Source organism: Alosa pseudoharengus, unplaced genomic scaffold, assembly GCF_046254945.1.
Source record: "Alosa pseudoharengus isolate Yale_2024_CS ecotype anadromous, Long Island Sound unplaced genomic scaffold, YU_APseudo_1.1 YU_APseudo_1.1_scf_9, whole genome shotgun sequence".
Taxonomy (NCBI): Eukaryota; Metazoa; Chordata; class Actinopteri; order Clupeiformes; family Clupeidae; genus Alosa; species Alosa pseudoharengus.
The window spans coordinates 38188864-38207850 of NW_027468881.1; the positions used below are offsets into that span (position 1 = coordinate 38188864).

At 42.3% G+C, this 18987-nt stretch overlaps 1 protein-coding gene across 2 annotated transcripts in view; it reads right to left on the minus strand.

Moving 5' to 3' along the window:
- The window catches only part of LOC143115121 (putative helicase mov-10-B.1), a 44101-nt gene extending 26078 nt beyond the window's left edge, over nucleotides 1-18023 (minus strand). For both annotated transcript variants that reach the window (XR_012985052.1, XM_076277009.1), the window contains exons 1-6: nucleotides 17772-18023; nucleotides 17583-17685; nucleotides 13210-13343; nucleotides 12070-12163; nucleotides 11766-11898; nucleotides 5138-5384 (exon numbers count right to left, since the gene is read on the minus strand). Coding sequence is in view for 1 of the 2 variants with exons in the window: in XM_076277009.1 (XP_076133124.1) it covers nucleotides 5138-5384; nucleotides 11766-11898; nucleotides 12070-12163; nucleotides 13210-13343; nucleotides 17583-17685; nucleotides 17772-17899 (839 nt within the window). In the remaining variant the exon portion in view is untranslated. The remainder of the gene's footprint in view (nucleotides 1-5137; nucleotides 5385-11765; nucleotides 11899-12069; nucleotides 12164-13209; nucleotides 13344-17582; nucleotides 17686-17771) is intronic.
- Nucleotides 18024-18987: the final 964 nt, after the last annotated feature.

Consider the following 18987-nt stretch of genomic DNA (forward strand, 5'->3'; position numbering starts at 1 on the left):
GTGTGTGTGGGGGGGGAATTCATATAAACTTTATATATTTTGTTAATAGTTTATAATATGTTATGATCTGCATAATTAATAATAGCTAAACATAGTAATTTGAATAATTAATATTGATTTTTCAATTATTACACTTGTCTTTAATGTCATTACATTTGTTGTGTGCAGGTCTTATTGAGTGCCTGTCACTTTAAGAAGAATGGGAAAGTAATTAGCTTTCAGTCTCACGGTTTTAGGTTAGGAAAATAGTTGCTTAGTGCAAAGATATGTGGATGCAATTCAATTGATTTTCTATGTCATTAGATAAAATAAATGTTCAAAAAACTAACAAGTCAAAGAAAATCTTTCTGGGATCATAGAAGAGATAAGTGTCACAATGTTCATTTCTAGGCTATGGAAATGCACCATAGTTTATCTATCTTTATTTCTTTGCATTGTGCAGGCTACACTCCAGGGGCGGAGCTACGTGGTGGACAGGGGGGGCCACGGCCACCACTGGTCAAAGCTTGGCCACCCTGCTACCCCCCCCAGCTCCATTCAGTGAAAAGTAAAAAAAAAAAAATTGCTGCCGTTTTCGACAACACTTTGCAAAGCAGCGACTGAACCAATTACTGCACTCTATCTACGACCATTGGCCCAGTCAGGAAGTGTAGCCTGATCACATCGTGAGTAGGCCTAGTGCAGCAGCAGCAGCGGGACAATTCAAGTCATCTGTTAACAACACTTGACAGTAGACTAGGCTAGCCTACTACTTAACCTCAGTAACAGGTGAGTTGATGAGTTGGAACATTAATTCTAATAAGATGTTAGAATGTGTCACGAATCATAGCCAAGTGGGCTGCGTTGGGCTGTCCTTGTTAGGTAGCCTTGGCTCTGACATTGATGTGTGGGGCTGATCAAAAATAATCGGATGCCCGCGGGAACGCTGTTACAAGAATATTTCGATAAAATTCGGGTGAAATGCAAGCATATTAGGCACATATCTCCAGATGATTCCAGGTAGGCTAATATGGCCTAGCCTAGGCTACTTTATAAATACATAATTTGCTGACTGTGTGTGGTTCTTGCCATAGCAGGCAGAGGCAGGCTGCTTTGCCTGAATTCTTTGTTACATTGCTCCGGAACTGTTCATTGCAGCGAGATGAAACCTTAATTGCGTGACAGAGCAGAAGTGGGGCTTTCCAACGAGACTAAACACTTGTCTGTGCGATCAAGTATGAAAATAAAAATAAATATAATGTAATTAAATAAATTTGATTCATATTTACAGTTCACCTGCGCACCCATTACTCTAGTTTGAATTACTCGCGAACCCGTGATCGCATAGATATGGCAAGCATATCAGAAGAAAGAGGAGACACAGGGCTATCTATTGGTACCAAGTATATCGTTCCTTCTGGGCTATAAAAACAGACAACGTGACTGCAAAATAAAATCATGTACAAAAACCAACGCTGCACACCCATTAGCCTACTCTCGTTTGAATTAGGCCCTACTCACTTGATCATTTGATACCAAGTGCATCCGTCTGGGTTATAAAACAGACGAAATGACATCAAAATAATAACTTCATATAGCTCGACTTACCCCGTGTTTTTGTGTGTTGTGGTGGCAAAGCATGTTCATAATCCAACGCTATCATGTGTTTCTATGGCAAAGCATGTTCATAATCCGGTTTTGAGATCCTAGCAAATTCCTGCATGGCATCCAATTCGAGACTCACATTGCATCCCAATTTATTCGACAAAGAAACACCTTTTTGCCTTCACTTTGTTCATGGCAATGCAGTAAAAAGTTGTTTTACAATCATCATGTCAAATCAAGTGTACACACAGAACATGCAAAATCGGGTTCAGTCAGGTCAGATCAGTTCGTGTCACAGATATGGAGCGCAGAAAGGGCATTTTTCATTACTGGGTCAATGGCACTTACAATGACCAGGATAACTGCTTATAACTAAAGGTAGTGAGAATGGTCAAAAATAGAGTAGCCATAGGGCTAAATTAAAAAAAAGGCATTTATTTCCATAAGGCACAAACCACACATTTTTCACATTTGCTCAGCCCCAGAGAATCCCTCCACCATGGCAATGATATTGCCAGATTCAGAACAGTTTGCCCTATGCACACATGTGCCAGCTTGCAGTGGTGAGATACATGTCAAAATATAAGAATTTTTATAATACACTTTTTGTATTTTTATTATTTAAAAATCTAAATGAAATCAATGCAAGTATTAATACATGAAATAGTGGCAGATCTGGGTAGCCTAGACTCTGTTAAAAAGAATATATAGCATGTGTGTATGGCACTTACATTGACCAGGATAAATGTTTCTAAGGTAGTGAAAAAGCCCTTAAAACAGTCTAGGGTTCTAAGGGTTAATTTCTTAATTCAGAGCCATGTTACTTACAGCCAAGTACTTGGAGTGGATATCAGAAAGAAATATAGTTTGGCCATCAGTATGAGATCAAATATATACATACAATATTTGTAGTATTTATTATTGTTCTTTGAGTTAACATCATTTGAATAAAACTGATTAAGTAAGGTGCATTATCATAATATTTTTTATTGGCATTGACCTATTTATGGAAAATGTGTTGGAGTGGCCAACAAACTGACCTGTGTATCAGTGTTGGCTTTGCACAATTTATTACCATTATTAAAATAGGCTATCCTAATCTTCAAAACTTTTTGAGTAGTTTTCAAATAGTAGTTTTGATTCCCAAGTGCCACCCCAATAAAAAGTCTGGACCCAGCTGGCCCCCCCCTATAAAATAATCCTGGCTACGCCCCTGCTACACTCACAAATACATAAACAAATACATTACATAAACAGAATATAGAAATAAGAGAATGTCTCAGAAAAGATGTTCACGTGTGTAAAGTTTTGTAACTGTGTAAAATAATGTGTGTACTGTATGTGCAAAGACATTTCACACCTGTAAAAATATTTTGTGAAAAAATGCGTACATGTTCGAAGACATTTTGTAGGCCTACCTGGAAAAATATTTTGTACACGTAACCTTGGTTGAAAGATTACAGAAGCTAGGCTTAGCTGTAACAGTATCCTGGGTAACATAACATCACTAGTTAATACTATTCAACAGTAGAATCCGCATTTGAAAGCCTGGTCATGTTAGGGTGCAGTTGTAGTTGCCAGTTTGTGTGGCTAGTTACTGTACTTTGCCTACTTAGACTCTGCATAATGAAAAAGCTTTGAATGTCCCCTTTCTTCTTTAGTTGGCATAGCTTATCTACAAAGCACAAAATGGGGCAAAAACGTACATGCTGAAGGGCAAAGGGAATATTAAAATGTTTTACACTGGCCTTTTTTGGCTAATGTATTGGACAGCCCTGATAACTCTGACCCTAGGCAGAGGGGTCAGGCCCTTGAGTCATGAATCTGCTCGAGGTTTCTTCCTATGTATCTCCAATTCTAGAGAGTTTTTCCTCGCCCCTGTTACTCATGGGCCTTCTCTGATTGTTTAACACTCTGTAAAGCGCCATGAGACATGTGCAATGTTTTGGCGCTCTGTAAGTGATATTAAATTGAAATTGCTATTGATAACTTAGCCTACCCGACTCACCCAGTCTGCCAGTGCCACCACAAAGTGAAGTAGCTTTGACTATGCGTACATCCCTGTTCTATTTGCCTTATTCAGGCAGTGGCCATTGTAACCATTGGGTACAGGGTACACAAACCATAGGATTGGTGTTTTCTATGAACTCTCCAGTAGGTGGCGATAATGCATTAATGATATAGTCAGTGTACCCTGTGGCCTAGCTTTGGTTTATACAAAGGCCGGATCCTGCAAGGAGGAAAAATGCACACTTAAGTAGAGGTGCTGGTCACGAGATTATCAGATTAAAAACAGACTAGACTAGCTCCACACACTAGCCCCACACACTAGCTCCACACACTAGCCTCACAGACTAGCCCCACAGACTAGCTCCACAGACTACAGACTAGCCCCACGGACTAGCTCCACACACTAGCCTCACAGACTAGCTCCACAGACTAGCCCCACACACTAGCCCCACGGACTAGCCCCACAGACTAGCTCCACACAAATAATGTATTAAAGACCGACGTTTTGGCACAAAAGGTTATCAAGGTTCAGCCTTTATCAATGTGAATTAACTGGGCATTATACAATTTGGGCCAGTGGTGGGATTTCTGCCGCCCCTAAAGGGCCACTTAAAGGAAAATTCCGGTATTTTGCACTTTAAGTCCCTTTTCTGGTTTGTTTTGGATGAACTACAGTGGTGGACACCGAAATTTTGATGATTGGTCCTGTCTCGACTTTTCTGACTCGTTTTGAATCGCCTTTGACTACTCAGAGTGGCTGCCAACAGGCATCCTCAAACATGTCCTAAACCAACCCTTAATGTTCGTTTCAAAACTGTGCAACTCACCAAATAAAATATATCGGTGCAATGTATGATTTCCAGCCGTCTTATTTGCTATTGTGGAACTATTTTTTCAGACACCTCACAACCCCGTATAAACTTCCGCTCAATATTTGAACCTGAAGCATAGACGGTGGCGCGGTAATATTAACGTGCAATGAGTCTTCCAACAGAAATCAATGGGATTTTACAAAATGGCACATAAAACACAAAATAAACTGTATTTCGCTACACTACTTGTTTTGGAACATCAACGAACACCATTAACCACTCGGTGAGTTGCACAGTTTTAAAAACGAATGTTAAGGGTTGTTTTAGGACACGTTTGAGCATGCCTGTTGGCAGCCACTCTGACTAGTCAAAGGCGATTCAAAACGAGTCAGAAAAGTCGAGACAGGACCAATCGCCAAAATTTCGGTGTTCACCACTCTAGTTTATCCAAAACAAACCAGAAAAGGGACTCAAAGTGCTAAATACCGGAATTTTCCTTTAAGGGTGGGGCGTAACAGTGTGCACGCGTGCGTGTGCGTATGTATGTTCACGTGCGATTGCGTGTCTGTGTGTGTGTATAAAGGGTCTTACTCGTCTGCTCTCTCTCCATCCTCAACGATGAAGCGTTCCTTCCTGCAGACGCTCCTCTCTACAGGCGTGTACGTGTGTGTGCGTGCGTGTGTGTGTGTGTGTGTGTGTGTGTGTGTGTGTGTATGTATAGAGGGTCTTACTCGTCTGGTCTCTCTCCGTCCTCCACAGTGAAGCGCTCCTCCCTGCAGACACTCCTCTCTACAGGGATGTACGGGGCCGTCGGAGCCAGAGTCTCCATCAGGGGGCTGGCATGTTCCACCTCCAGGAAGCGCACGATGTGGAAAGGCTCGGACTCGGGCTCCTGGCTCCTGAACTGGAAGGCCAAGGCCTCCTGGTAGCAGCCTACCTGTTCCGTCTTGACGCGGATGTTGACCTCCTCACGAGCTCCTGCGATGGAACCAAGTGAGAGAATGCGCTATACATTCTGAGTCAGTTAAAACGGCCATTCTATGAAAACGTGGCATTTTGTGTCCCTCAAACAAAACTGCCTTGTAGGCCTAAAGCTGAATTAACGATAAAAACATTTTTCAATTGAGTTGCTATGATATGACCAGAAAAAAATTACTTGTGAAGAATTCATTGTTTTTTTTTTTGTTTTTTTAAAGGATTTTAAGCATATAATGTATTAGGCATCTTGCCCTCAGAATGGTTTGTCTAGTATCACTGGCTTTTTAGGATATAAAAACTCAAAATATCATAAAAAGAAAAGAAACTTTCAAAAAGTATTAATTGTTTGTTCGTTGATAATGGCTGAGCAAATTTTATATGTGTAAAATTATTATGACCGCCGCTAGCAAAGCTAGCGAAGCGGTCATATAGGGATTGTCAAAGTTTTTTTTTTTTTTTTTCCCGTCATCTACTTCCTGAAATTTTGGTCAACGATACCCGGGGCACCGAAACACCGGGGCACATGAAATTTGGTGGGTATGTAGCCCCATTAGACTTTTACGGAAAAATTTCGTTTGGTCCCCGGAGGCCACTCCCCCTCCGCGCTGGGCCCCCCCGAAACCCAAAAAATGCAGTTTTTCCTAAATAACTACCTGAACCGTGGCACCGAGGATGAAGAAATTTTTATGGTATGTTGGTCTCAAGGGCCCACATCAACCTAGCCCATAATCACTCATTTGTGATTTGCACCCCCCCGGTAAAAAATGAAAATGCAATATCATTCTGCTTTAATCGCCCCTCTCTTCAGTAAAGACGTTCAGAACTGCACCAAATGTTATGTGTATGATTAACCTGACATTCTCTGGGGGTATGCCAAGTTTCGTAGAATTTCATCCATGGGGGGGGGGTCTAAAAAATTAAGTTATGTGTACATTTAGTGACTGTACACTCATTGGCCTGTAGATGGTGGTGCACACATATACACATACACACACACACACAGGCACCCACATACTATCGGTATTAGAACGGCCGATACATAATTACAAATTCAGTAGGATTAAAAGAAAGCCAAAATAAATATTAATCATCATCATCATGGCTGCATTTCCAGTATTGGCGATAAGTAGTCGTTTGTCCACTAGATGGCGCATCGTTGCAGTGAGACGTAATTTTGTTGGAAGTTAATCTAAAGTGGGTTGGAAAGACACTACGCTTCCTACCATGGGCGGATTATGAACTTTCGGGCCCCTGGGCCCAGATGTATTAAGGGCCCCCCACTAATTGTTGTATATGTGGGAGGGGGGGTTGTGGGTCCATTTTGGGGATGGCCAATACTAAATTCAATTCATGAATTCATAGCCTACATCCTGATTTGTTGATATTGAGGCAATGATTCCATGCAAAGGCTTGGGCTTCAGGGCCCCCTGACCCCTTGGGCCCCTGGGCCTGGGCCCGGTAGGCCCGTGCAGTAATCCATCCCTGCTTCCTACAAGGACAAGACTGTAGGCTACAGTAGTTTACCGCAGAGAACGTCTAAGGGTAGGATGATTTCTGCATGACATGTAATTCCCATTTCCTCTTGAAGCCGAAATAAATCTGAGAATGTTTATCGGACATGCTTGTTTTTTACTGCAGGTAGGCTACGTTAATCCTATCAATAGCAGAACGTAGGTAAAATAATGTTACCGTTAGCATGGTTGAGTGATGGAGGCCAATTTGATTATTGATGTATTTGTAGAAAACCATAAATGCGTTTATAGGCTACCAAGCAAATCGATAACAGCACTAATTGTATCTTTCGACTGTCATCTCATTTGCTTATGACCATAACCTAGGCTACTAACAGGAGCTAAGTGAGTTAGCCACAACACGTTCGCTAACGTTACGTGATGGTTCTTTAATGGAAAATATATAGGCTACCTGAAAGATAACCTGTCTATGATGCATCCTAAACACCGGGCTGGGACATTTCTGCTCAAGGTCTCAAAAAGCATCTGAGTCAACGTTCATTCCCAAACACCCATATAGGCTACTTCAATCCTCTATTTTCAAAGGTGATTCAAGTAAGGAAGAGCATGGCTCAAAGTAAAGTAACTCACTGCAAAAACTGCTTATCTAACAAAATCTCACCAAGTGTTATTAATCTTATATAAAGATAAAAAAAAACTAGTTGGTATTGTTTTCAGTATAAAGAGACTTACCTAGCGCTTCCTTGTGAAAACATTTGACTTAATTTAAAAAAAGTTTGACTTATTTTAAGACATCTCATCCTGAAAACAAGCAAATTTGGCTGCCAGTGCGTTAAGCAAATGTGTCCTAAAAACAAGCAAATTTGGTTGCCAGTGCGTTGAGCAAATTTGTCTTGATAAGACTCCTTAAAATAAGTCAAAATCTTCTTAAATTAAGTCAAAATGTTCTTTTGAGAGGGCGCTAGGTAAGTCTTTTCATACTAAAAACAATACCAAATAGATTTTATAATCTTAATATAAGATTAATAACACTTGGTTAGATTTCATTTTTTGCAGTGCTGAAACTACATAAATTCGTCAAAGTGAATAATTTGTGTCAACTCGCCGCAATGTAGATTTATTAACGCACCCGTGATGATCTACATCTCCATTTAAACCAGATGTTTTAGAGCGCACATTAAGATGTATTCAGGGCAGGGCTGTACCTACACATATTTGTTGCACGTGCTACAAAAATCATTCTTTGCGATGGATGATTTAGTACCAACGTTACACCGGTCAGATACAGTTTTGCCTATGGCTATTCCGTGAGACTGAGGCGCTTTTTGTTTGTTCGAAGTGCGTGTTTAGGGTGTGAGAGGGGAGTCGATCTGCTTTGATTCCAGCTTGGTAGCTGTAGTCTATGCGATTAAAAAACACGTGTGTGTGAAGTATCCAAACAATGATAACGCTTTCATTATGGCTGCTTTAGCCACAGACCTTGAGCTACTGTACAGTGGGTTGGGTTCCATTTAGAAGTGTCCACTTCATTCGCCCTTTCCGTGATTCACACAGCTACGTGAAATGTATTACTACTGATATGCAAAACTATTAACTTTTCGCCAAGAGGTGGCAGCTTGATACTGTAAGGTGTAAACCATTGGTTCCAAAGGAGATTTTATTTGGGTCGCCAGCATAGCCTAGTGACAATTTGTGTTGTGTAATAGGCCTAGCATAGGGCCTACCTTATATAGCATATAGTTTGTTAACAGTCACGGTTTTGTCATAACTCCCTCTATGCATTTTTGCATTTAGAATAGCTCTAAAACCGGGGGGCGAGCATGTCGCAGGGGGGGCGCCAGTGCGTGGATATCTCAATCGCAAAATTAAACAATATTTCTATCGGGCGCCTACCATGGACTAGGCTGGGTGAAAATCGAAAGATTGCGTCAAAAGATTGAGCTTAACCATGGACCTCATAGTTGCAAAATGCAAGGGAACATGAATCAGCATATTATTTGCACAAACAATAACGGACAGTAGCTCTTCAACTTTGCCCGTTAAAATGTGTATGAACAGTCTCGCAACGCATTTCACGAAGGCCCTTTTGGACATGTCAGTTATTTGCACCACTGGGTAAAACGGCATTTTGTTTTAGACTACTAGTATTTAATTTGTGCATTGACAATAATGCTGAATATCATTTGAACTAGATGACTAAACTTATGCATATGTAGAAGAAGAAACATTCACAAAAATCCATGACATGACCTCTCTTCTTGATAGCTGTTGAAAACTGCATGGAACTGACAGGGATTGTTTTGTTTAATAATAAATAAATAAATACATTATGCTGCTACCTTCTGCTTTTCCCAAATACAATGTAGCCTACAGGTGTACCTTTCATCAGTCCAGTTGCAATGGATGGACTGTGATGAACTGCCCTACTTGTGATTGTTTAGAGATTTTAAAGGTTTTATAACAATGCTACAGATTTTTTGGCCCAGAAACAAATCTATTCACCTTTGCAGCGCCAGTAGGCTACTTTGTGTGCGGAATGTGTGCAAACACACATTCCAAACAAGCATACACAAAAGTTTCAAGAGTGGGGGATGGAGTAGAAGATGGAGACAAATGCATTAATATGATTTATTTTCGCGGAATGGATGTGCAGGACTGAGCGGCGGTCATATTTTGTACCGCTATGCGGTACATCTAGTTAATAAATGTACTCTGTTACCTTTGGATAAAAAGAAAATTAACTGTGTCAAAACTATTCAAATTTCCATTTGCCTTGTAAGAAGTTGATAGTAAGAAGTGTGTGTTTAATGAATTTTCTTTGAGTTGTGCTCTACCTGTAGAAGGGGACCAGCCCATTGTGTCAACTCTGTTACAAACTGCTGAACACTGCTGAAAACAATCTGTTATAACTAGCTCAAGTTGCTAGGCTGTCGAGTTCAGACAGGCTGATCTTCCAGGCAGCAACAGTGCTACACTCTGGGGGCATGTTGATGTTCATGAGCCCCCATGTTCCTGCCCCCTGAGTGTAGCGTGGTAGCTGCCTGGCTGCTGCTTAAGCTGTTGGCTGTAGCAACGTGCTAGGTAAAATCGATTGTTTTGTTTTGTTGGGGCAGTCGTTTCTTTTTGTTAGGGCAGTCATTACTTTTTGTTGGGGCAGTTGTGGCCTACTGGTTAGGGCTTGCCAGTTCGTTCCCTGACCAGTAGGAATGGCTGAAGTGCCCTTGAGCATATCATTTACCTTTAGCTGTTTGTTTTTTCGTACTGACAGTACTCTGTGACCTTGTGAAATGGAAATCTATGTGAAAAATCACCGGATTTCTACTTTAACTTCTCAAGAATGCACACCATGTGGCATCACAATGTTAACCACATGGTTGGTAATGCCAATATCATATTTTGTCAACCCTGTTACTGTCAACCCTGTTACTGTCAACCCTGTTAATTGTGTAATAAAAAAATGAAAAAAACTAAAGTAAAATAACCTTATTTGTATGTAAAATAGAGCAATAACCAACTCAAATAACTGGGTATTATTAGTTTGTATAACTTTTTCTTCTTTTGTATCATAAATGTGCTAATTACCAACCATTACCAACCAGCAATTACCAACCAGCAACCAATTTTCGTTCGAAAATTCTAAAACAACGTTTTTTAATACTTCAAAATAACATTTGCTAAATGAACCTCACATTTTTCAGTAGCTATAGATGTGTAGATTTGAACAAAATCTAGTTTGGTTCTTACCGGGGCTTTTACTGCCTGAAATATCCGATTTGTACACGCAGCCTTACAACACTGTTTACAGCTCTTCGAATCACGGTAAAAAAAAAAAAAATTTTGGTACATAGCTAATTTAGATAAACTTATGGTTTGGGTGCTTGCGTTTCTTTAGGAATCCACCATCTTGGTTTGTATAGAAATGAATATTAAGTCACATACACGAGGTTGGACATACGTGACGGTTGGTAATATGTGACGTTGCTATAACAGGGTTGAAAAGCACACATGCATGTTGATTATTTGTCAAATAAAGGAATAAATAAGGTGGAATATTTATATACTGAATATTTTTGAGAGGTAAGGATGTACTTTATCCCAATATAGGTGCTTCAAGACTTTAAAAATTAGATATCTAAGATGCAAAATGGCACGTTTTCGTAGAATGACCCAAAGGCACTCATATCAATCCTGACGTAGAATGACCCAAAGGCACTCATATCAATCCTGACGTAGAATGACCCAAAGGCACTCATATCAAGCCTGACGGAAGATAGTTGGTATTTGAGCTCAAACACTGATCATACCTCCTTTTCCATGGTGTTGAAGCAATTATGGTTATGGTAATGGTTAGAACAATGTATGGTAGAGTTTTTTCAAAGTAAGGACCTGGAGACCCACTGCCTGCAACACTCCCCTATCACCCCCATATTCTTGCCTAGTCCCCTGAACCCCAATGCCCCAGTCATCCACCAGGGTTGTGCAAAATTCGAATTGCAATTCTGCTTCCTTTTTGGTAACTCAATTTAAATGCAAGTGGAATTCAAGATTTTAATTGGAATTTAAGAGCCAGTTTCAATTCAATTCTGGAATTTTGCACAAGCCTGTCCTCCACTGATGCGCCATTCCTGATGCCCCAGTCCTTCACTGATGCCCCCTACCCCCACTGATGCCCCAGTCCTCCACTGATGCCCCCTAGCCCCACTGATGCCCCATTCCTGATGCCCCAGTCCTCCACTGATGCCCCCTACCCCCACTGATGCCCCATTCCTGATGCCCCAGTCCTCCACTGATGCCCGCTACCCCCACTGATGCCCCAGTCCTCCACTGATGCCCCCTACCCCCACTGATGCCCCATTCCTGATGCCCCATTCCCCCACTGATGCCCCATCCCCCACTGATGCTCCCCTACCTGGCTGCAGCAGTAGAGGTCTGTCACGGGTGACCTCCAGGCTGAAGCACGGCACCGTCTTGAGGAAGGAGCAGTGTGTGAGGAGCAGGGCTGTATTGGCTGTGTTGGCCACGCACAGCTTCAGCTCATACACCTTCAAACAAGCAGAGCAGGAGTAGAGAATGAAAACTCAACCAGACTGTTGCACACCTCTCAGAGTTTATCACACAGGGCAGGCACTTTGTTTTTAAATTGCTTTTGCACATATCTCACATACGTGGAGTTTGCGGGTGGTGGGGGCGGGGGGAGCACATACAGTACACACCTGGTCTGTCCGCACGCTCATACGGATGGTGCCGTCGACCACCAGCACACTGGACGTAATGCTGATGCCGTACTTTTCTGCAATCAGCAGTGCCCTGGAACACAGGAAGCAGCAGGGATATACAGTTGAATCCTCACCTGTCCCTAATAGCCTCACCTGTCCCTTATAGCCTCACCTGTCCCTTAGCCTCACCTGTCCCTTATACCTTAGCCTCACCTGTCCCTTATAGCTTCACCTGTCCCTTAGCCTCACCCGTCCCTTATACCTTAGCCTCACCTGTCCCTTATAGACTCACCTGTCCCTTATAGCCTCACCTGTCCCTTTTAGCCTCACTTGTCCCTTATAGCCTCACCTGTCCCTTATAGCCTCACCTGTCCCTTATAGCCTCACCTGTCCCTTAGCCTCACCTGTCCCTTATACCTTAGCCTCACCTGTCCCTTATAGCCTCACCTGTCCCTTAGCCTCACCTGTCCCTTATACCTTAGCCTCACCTGTCCCTTATAGACTCACCTGTCCCTTATAGCCTCACCTGTCCCTTTTAGCCTCACTTGTCCCTTATAGCCTCACCTGTCCCTTATAGCCTCACCTGTCTCTTAGCCTCACCTGTCCCTTATAGCCTCACCTGTCCCTTATAGCTGTCACTTATAGCCTCACCTGTCCCTTATAGCTGTCACTTATAGCCTCACCTGTCCCTTATAGCCTCACCTGTCCCTTAGCCTCACCTGTCCCTTTTAGCCTCACCTGTCCCTTATAGCCTCACATGTCCCTTATAGCCTCACCTGTCCTGTATGTTCTTACCTGTCCTGTACATCCTCACCTGTCCTGTACATCTTCACCTGTCCTGTACACCCTCACCTGTCCTGTACATCTTCACCTGTCCCTTACACACTCACCTGTCCCTTACACACTCACCTGTCCTGTACATCCTCACCTGTCCTGTACATCCTCACCTTTTCTGTACATCCTCACCTGTCCTGTGTATCCTCACCTGTCCTCTATGTCCTCACCTGTCCTGTATGTCCTCATCTGTCCTGTACACCCTCACATGTCCTGTATGTCCTCACCTGTCCTGTATGTCCTCATCTGTCCTGTACACCCTCACCTGTCCTGTGTGTCTTCACCTTTCCTGGACATCCTTACCTGTCCTCTGTCAGAAGGAAGCTCAGATCAACCACCTCCATGCTGAACTGGTCCTGTACAAGGAGGACTTGATTGGCAGGCTTGGGTCTGCTGGATGCAGATGATGTCATATTCCGCTGGTCATACAGCTTCACCTAACACAGAACACAGAAAGGACAACAAGATGGAGTGCAAGTGTGTGTAGGTTTGCATACAAGAGCTGCTGATTCAGCTGCATGTAGGTTGTGAACATTGGTTTGGCAAACGAGGAGACTCCGAAGTCACACACTTAAATGAGGAATGTTAAAAGGATTTGATAAGGCCAAGCGTTAATCTGTTTTTGTCCCAATCTGGCCCAGGATCTTTAGATGCTGACCATGTTTCCCCTTGTTTTATGTAGTGATGTGTTTTTTGTGTGTCTTGCCATGTCATACCTTTCCTTGTCACTTCCTGTGGTGCCTTGGTGTACTTCCTGTGTCCTGTACCTTAGCTGCAGATCATTTGTCTTTTTGTCCAGCCTCCCTTCCTTCCTCAGGAGTCAAGAGCCAAGTCTTTTTTGGGGCCTAGCAGCGAAGCTGCGAAGGCACCCATTGAGTTTTTCCTTATTATACTTCCGCCATTGGAGTCTATGGCAGCCCATAGAACGCCTGGCTAAAAAGTGCTGAAATTTGGCAGAAAGTTTCGGGACACTTCACTGACCACTCACGCTAATTTACGGATCTCTAAACCCAGCCGTCTAGCGCCACCAACGGGTCAAAATTTGGTCGAAAATTGAACCGCTGGGTCGAAAGTTATGAAATTCGGTGCACTGATTCAGGACCGTCCCCTAATCACTCTCACCAATTTACAGAACTCTATGCCCAACACTTTAGCGCCACCAATGGGTCAAAACTGGATTGCATTCATGCATGTGACCATTAAACGGTGCATCCGATTTTCACAAATCAGGCACTGTTGGAGTCCCTGGACCGACCTGAGTTCAATGTCTCCTATTACAGTACGTCACTTTCCGCCATATTGGACTTCCGCCATATTGGATTTAGTCCAAACTCTACCAAAAAAAAAGTTTCAGCGTTCACAAATTTCATCCGATTTTCACGGAACTTGGCGGAGATGATCTTCTGCCCGAGCCGCACAAACGATACTTGTCAGATTTTTCAATTTCATTTTTGTTTGCCCGTGACAGCCAATCAAATATGGCGATGAACCCGCCAAACAGGAAGTGGACTAACATCTCTGTGACGCTTTGAGTTAACATAATAAAACTCGATACCATTAGTCAGGACACTGTCCCAATCACTCACAGCAATTTTTATGCATATACATTGAACACTCTAGCGCAGCGTTTCTCAAACTGTGGGTCGCGGAGACATGCCAGGTGGGGCGCGAACTGACGTGAAAAACAGGAGTTTTTTTATTATTTTTTTTTATCTGTAGCCTGGGCCCAGGTAGCACCCGATGCGCAATGGACGCACTGTGTTATTCACAGGGAAGCGCTCGTGTCAAGGCAGCTTAGTTAGTCCTGACCTACATGAGATTTTGAACGTTGTTGTGAGAGTGGTGAATTTCATCAAAACGCGGCCCTTAAAAGCGTGTCTATTCTCCGCACTTTGCGAAGAGATGGTAGCTGACCAAAAGGCTGTACTGTTTCACAGCGAGGCAAGGTGGCTTTCCCGAGGTAAAGTGCTGTCGCGCGTGTTTGAGCTCCGAGTCGCCTCTTCTTGGAGGAAGAGCGCATGTTAGAATCTGCAAGCACGTTCACTAATGAACATTTCTTGACGAAGATGGCCTAGGCTATCTTAGCGATATATTTGATATATCTTAGCGATACATGAGTTAAATGTCCAGTTACAAGGCAAAGACAAGCACCTACCTCACCTAGCAAATAAGATTACTGCATTCACCAAAAAACTTGAGTATGGGACAGGCGCCTCGATCGCGACAGTATATGCCTTTGAGATTTCTGAGCGAAATCGCTGAAACGTCTGATTGGGAGCCACTCTTGTGATCCCATGTATTAAACAGTAGGCCTACATCACATCCCTGCAAAGTTTTTTTCAAAAATATTGCCCAACCAGCAGTGCTCAGTATGACTGGATTATGGATCCATTTAATGCAGCATGTTGGTATTTCATTGAATGTATTGTACAATGCTGTAAAATGGCCTATGCTTCCTAATATGTTGCTGGAAAACAGAAATATGTGTGTTATGTATTTATTTATTATTATATCTGCAGCACCAGCTGATTTTAACTCTGTTGAAGAGGATATATTTAGAACTTGTCATTATTTCAATAAATTTGACAATTTTAAGCTTGACCTACCACTTTCTTAGAGCGATGAGGGACAGGTGGGGCTCGAGAATGCCCCCTTGATCAAAGTGGGGAATGAAAGAAAAAGTTTGAAAACCACTGATCTAGTTTGTTAACTACCACAGTCACGAGTTGGGTCGCGATAGTCTGTCATTTTTAAAAAGTGGGTCCCCAGAAAAAAAGTTTGGGAAACACTGCTCTAGCGCCACCACCAGTTCAATGCTGGACATGCGTTCATGCGCGTGATCCTTGACTCTTTTGTCTGATTTTCACAATTGAGGTAGTGTCTGAATCCTTGGACCATACAGAGTTCATCGACCCCTATCCTATCACTTTCCGCCATATTGGACCTCCGCCATATTGGATTTAGTCCAAACTCTACGAAAAGTTTCAGCGGTTACAAAATTCATCCGATTTTCACAGAACTGTGAAATGATCTTCAGACCGAGCCGCACAAACAATACTTGTCAGATTTTTTAATTTCATTTTTGTTTGCCCGTGACAGCCAATCAAATATGGCAATGAAGCCACCAAACAGGAAGTGGGATAACATCTCGGCTATGCTTTAATGTATGAAGTCCAAACTTGGTACAGGGACTTGGTACCTTATTGTGAGGACACAGTAGGAAATTGGCATCATTTGGCCTCTATAGGGGGCGCTGTAATACAGGAAGTGAGCTTGTATCTCAGCATAGCTTTGATGTATGAAGTCCAAACTTGGTATAGAGACTTGGTATCTGATTGTGAGGACACAGTAGGAAATTGGCATCATTTGGCCTCTACAGGGGGCGCTGCAATACAGGAAGTGGGTTCATATCTCAGCAACGCTTCATTGTATGAAGTCCAAACTTGATACATGGACATATTAGCTGATTGTGAGGACATGCAAGGAAAGTGGTCTCATTTGACCTCTAGGGGTGCTGTAATAAAGAAAGTGAGCTCACATCTCAGCAACACTTTGGTGTATGAAGTCCAAACTTGGTAGAGGGACATGGTAGCTGATTGTGAGAATGCACAAGGACATTGGTGTAATTTAGCCTCTTGCTGTGAGTGCTTGCTCATGCCATGGCAATGCCATTCCTGCTATAGCGCACTGCTAGGCCCCCGCATTGCTGCTTGCAGCTATATTTTTGAAGTGTTTTTTCACTGAAAGTGGTTTTGTTCCTGTTACCTGTGTGTTGGATCCTGCCAGTATATTTGCATTAAAGCTCTATCTTGGTTCCATACTTCTGTCTGTGTCTGCATTTGGGTCCAGTTTGCATACCTGGCCTGCTGGCTGTGACACTTTTGCTTGCCCTTCCCTAAGTTTTTGTGTATCATGATGGTAACCAATAGTGTTTACTCTTTGAGTCCTACTGAACTGATTATTGAAAGGACCTTGAGTCCTTTCAAGAATCAGAATTATGAGCTTGTGAGTGATGCTACAGGTCTACAGGTTTCCAATGCTCTCCTATGGAAATTGGCCCCTGCATAGCCATTGTTTGTCCGACCTAGCAACAAAGGACGGCGGGACTTGACTAAAACATTCACTACAACAACACGGCTGACGTTCCACTGGAAATATATGATGTGGTTGAAAAGCCTTTCAGGAAGAGCTTTGCATAGATAAAGGAAATAAATAAATTAGGCCCACATGAGTACACAGAGAGGAATGCAGATATGCCAGTAGGTCTACCCGTGTATGCCTATGGTTCCAGCTGTGTTACGGTGATGCTGTTCAGCCTATACTGTAGGCCTTTATCCTCCTTCCTGATTACTATCTGTCTACGTGTCTCTGTGACTCATGCATGTTACCACAAAATGAGCCAATCTACAATTAGGCTACTAATATTGAATTAAGAGGTTATCTGTTAAAGTTTAAGGTGCCATCATCTAAATAAAAACAACAACAATTAAACATAACAGGTGTCCAAACAACAAAACAAAAACATCAGTTTCAGGCCCACTTCCTGACCAAAGTATTTTTTTATTTTGGTAATACTTTATGGGTTGAGTATAGGCTTAGGCATATTTATGGAAGAATAAGAACGCGATATATAGTGTATAGCCTATGAAGGTGTGTGTACTCCGTGTAGGCCTCACCTGATGGTCAAGTTCTATTAACCCTCCGCACCCACGGATATCTCCACTGCGCTTAAGCACATATACAACTCTTGAAAAAGGTGGATACCGGCATGCACCATCCCTAAATATAAACAAATGAATTCACCATTTCCTAATAAAAGTCTAATATTGAAATATACATTTGATTAAATATGTTAGGCTACTTACTTAAATTCATAGTTGTAAACACATCGGAGGTCCTCTTTCTCAAAACGAACCGATCTTCTATCCGTTTCATCGAGATAGTCCACAAAATTCAGTCCAACCTGACGGACTTCTCTCCACTTGAGAGGCATTGTGGTTTCTGAATTCTAACGTGAGCTGCACTTGTCAGCTGAGCTGTCTAACTGAATGACACTGTGTTTTAAATGGTCACATAATAAAACGACGTGGCGTCCTTATAAAGCCGTCTTGGTTTCGTTTCTTTCATTAGGCTACAGTGAGTGGATAAGCAGGTGACGCGGATGCACCTGAGTAAAGTTTCAGTAGGGTATAATGCGCTCTTTTTCTCTCGGGCTGCTGTTTATGAGCTTCCCAGTGTTTTTGAAGATTTTGCTTTTATTCGTCGTTTTGTTTAGATAGCAGACGGGCATTGAAACTATGTAGAATCAACATTGCATTGTCAACGTTAAATCATTGACGAAGCTGAAGTTGGCCGCACATTCAGAATGCGGTGTAGTTAAGTTTCGATTCCACCTTAAATATTGCAATTTTCTACCGACAGGGGGCAGCGCTGACTGCAAATACGCGATGACACTGGCATTTGCCTAGTAGCAGACGAACATAGGGTACTCCTCACAGACGAATAAAAGCCTTTTTTCTGGTGACTCCATTGTCGACCAATCTTTAAGTAAATGATACAACATGCTTTCTGTCAAATAAATCGGTTCATATTGCACTTGTTTTGGGGGGGCTTTTCTGTTCTTTCTTTACATGAGCTATATTTCATATTTTACAATTTATGCACTAGATTTGATACCCATTGCTCACACATGATTTGCCGTGAGATATTACACCACATCCCGATACAACCGTCTCACAGCGTTCATATGACACCCAGCATGCCAAATTTCGTCGTGGAAAATGCCCATTTTGTTACATTTAAATGACTATATTTCATATTCCACAGTATATGCACTAGATATGATACCTATGGTCCATACATCATTTGCCGTGAAATATTACACCACATCCCGAAACTACAGTCTCTGTGCTTTCATTTGACACCATGCATGGCCAATTTCGTCGTGGAAAATGGCCATATTTCATAGATTTAATTTACATGAGCTATATTTCATATTCCACAATTTATGCACTAGATTTGATACCTATAGCCCATACATCATTTGCCGTGAAATATTACACCACATCTCGATACTGCAGT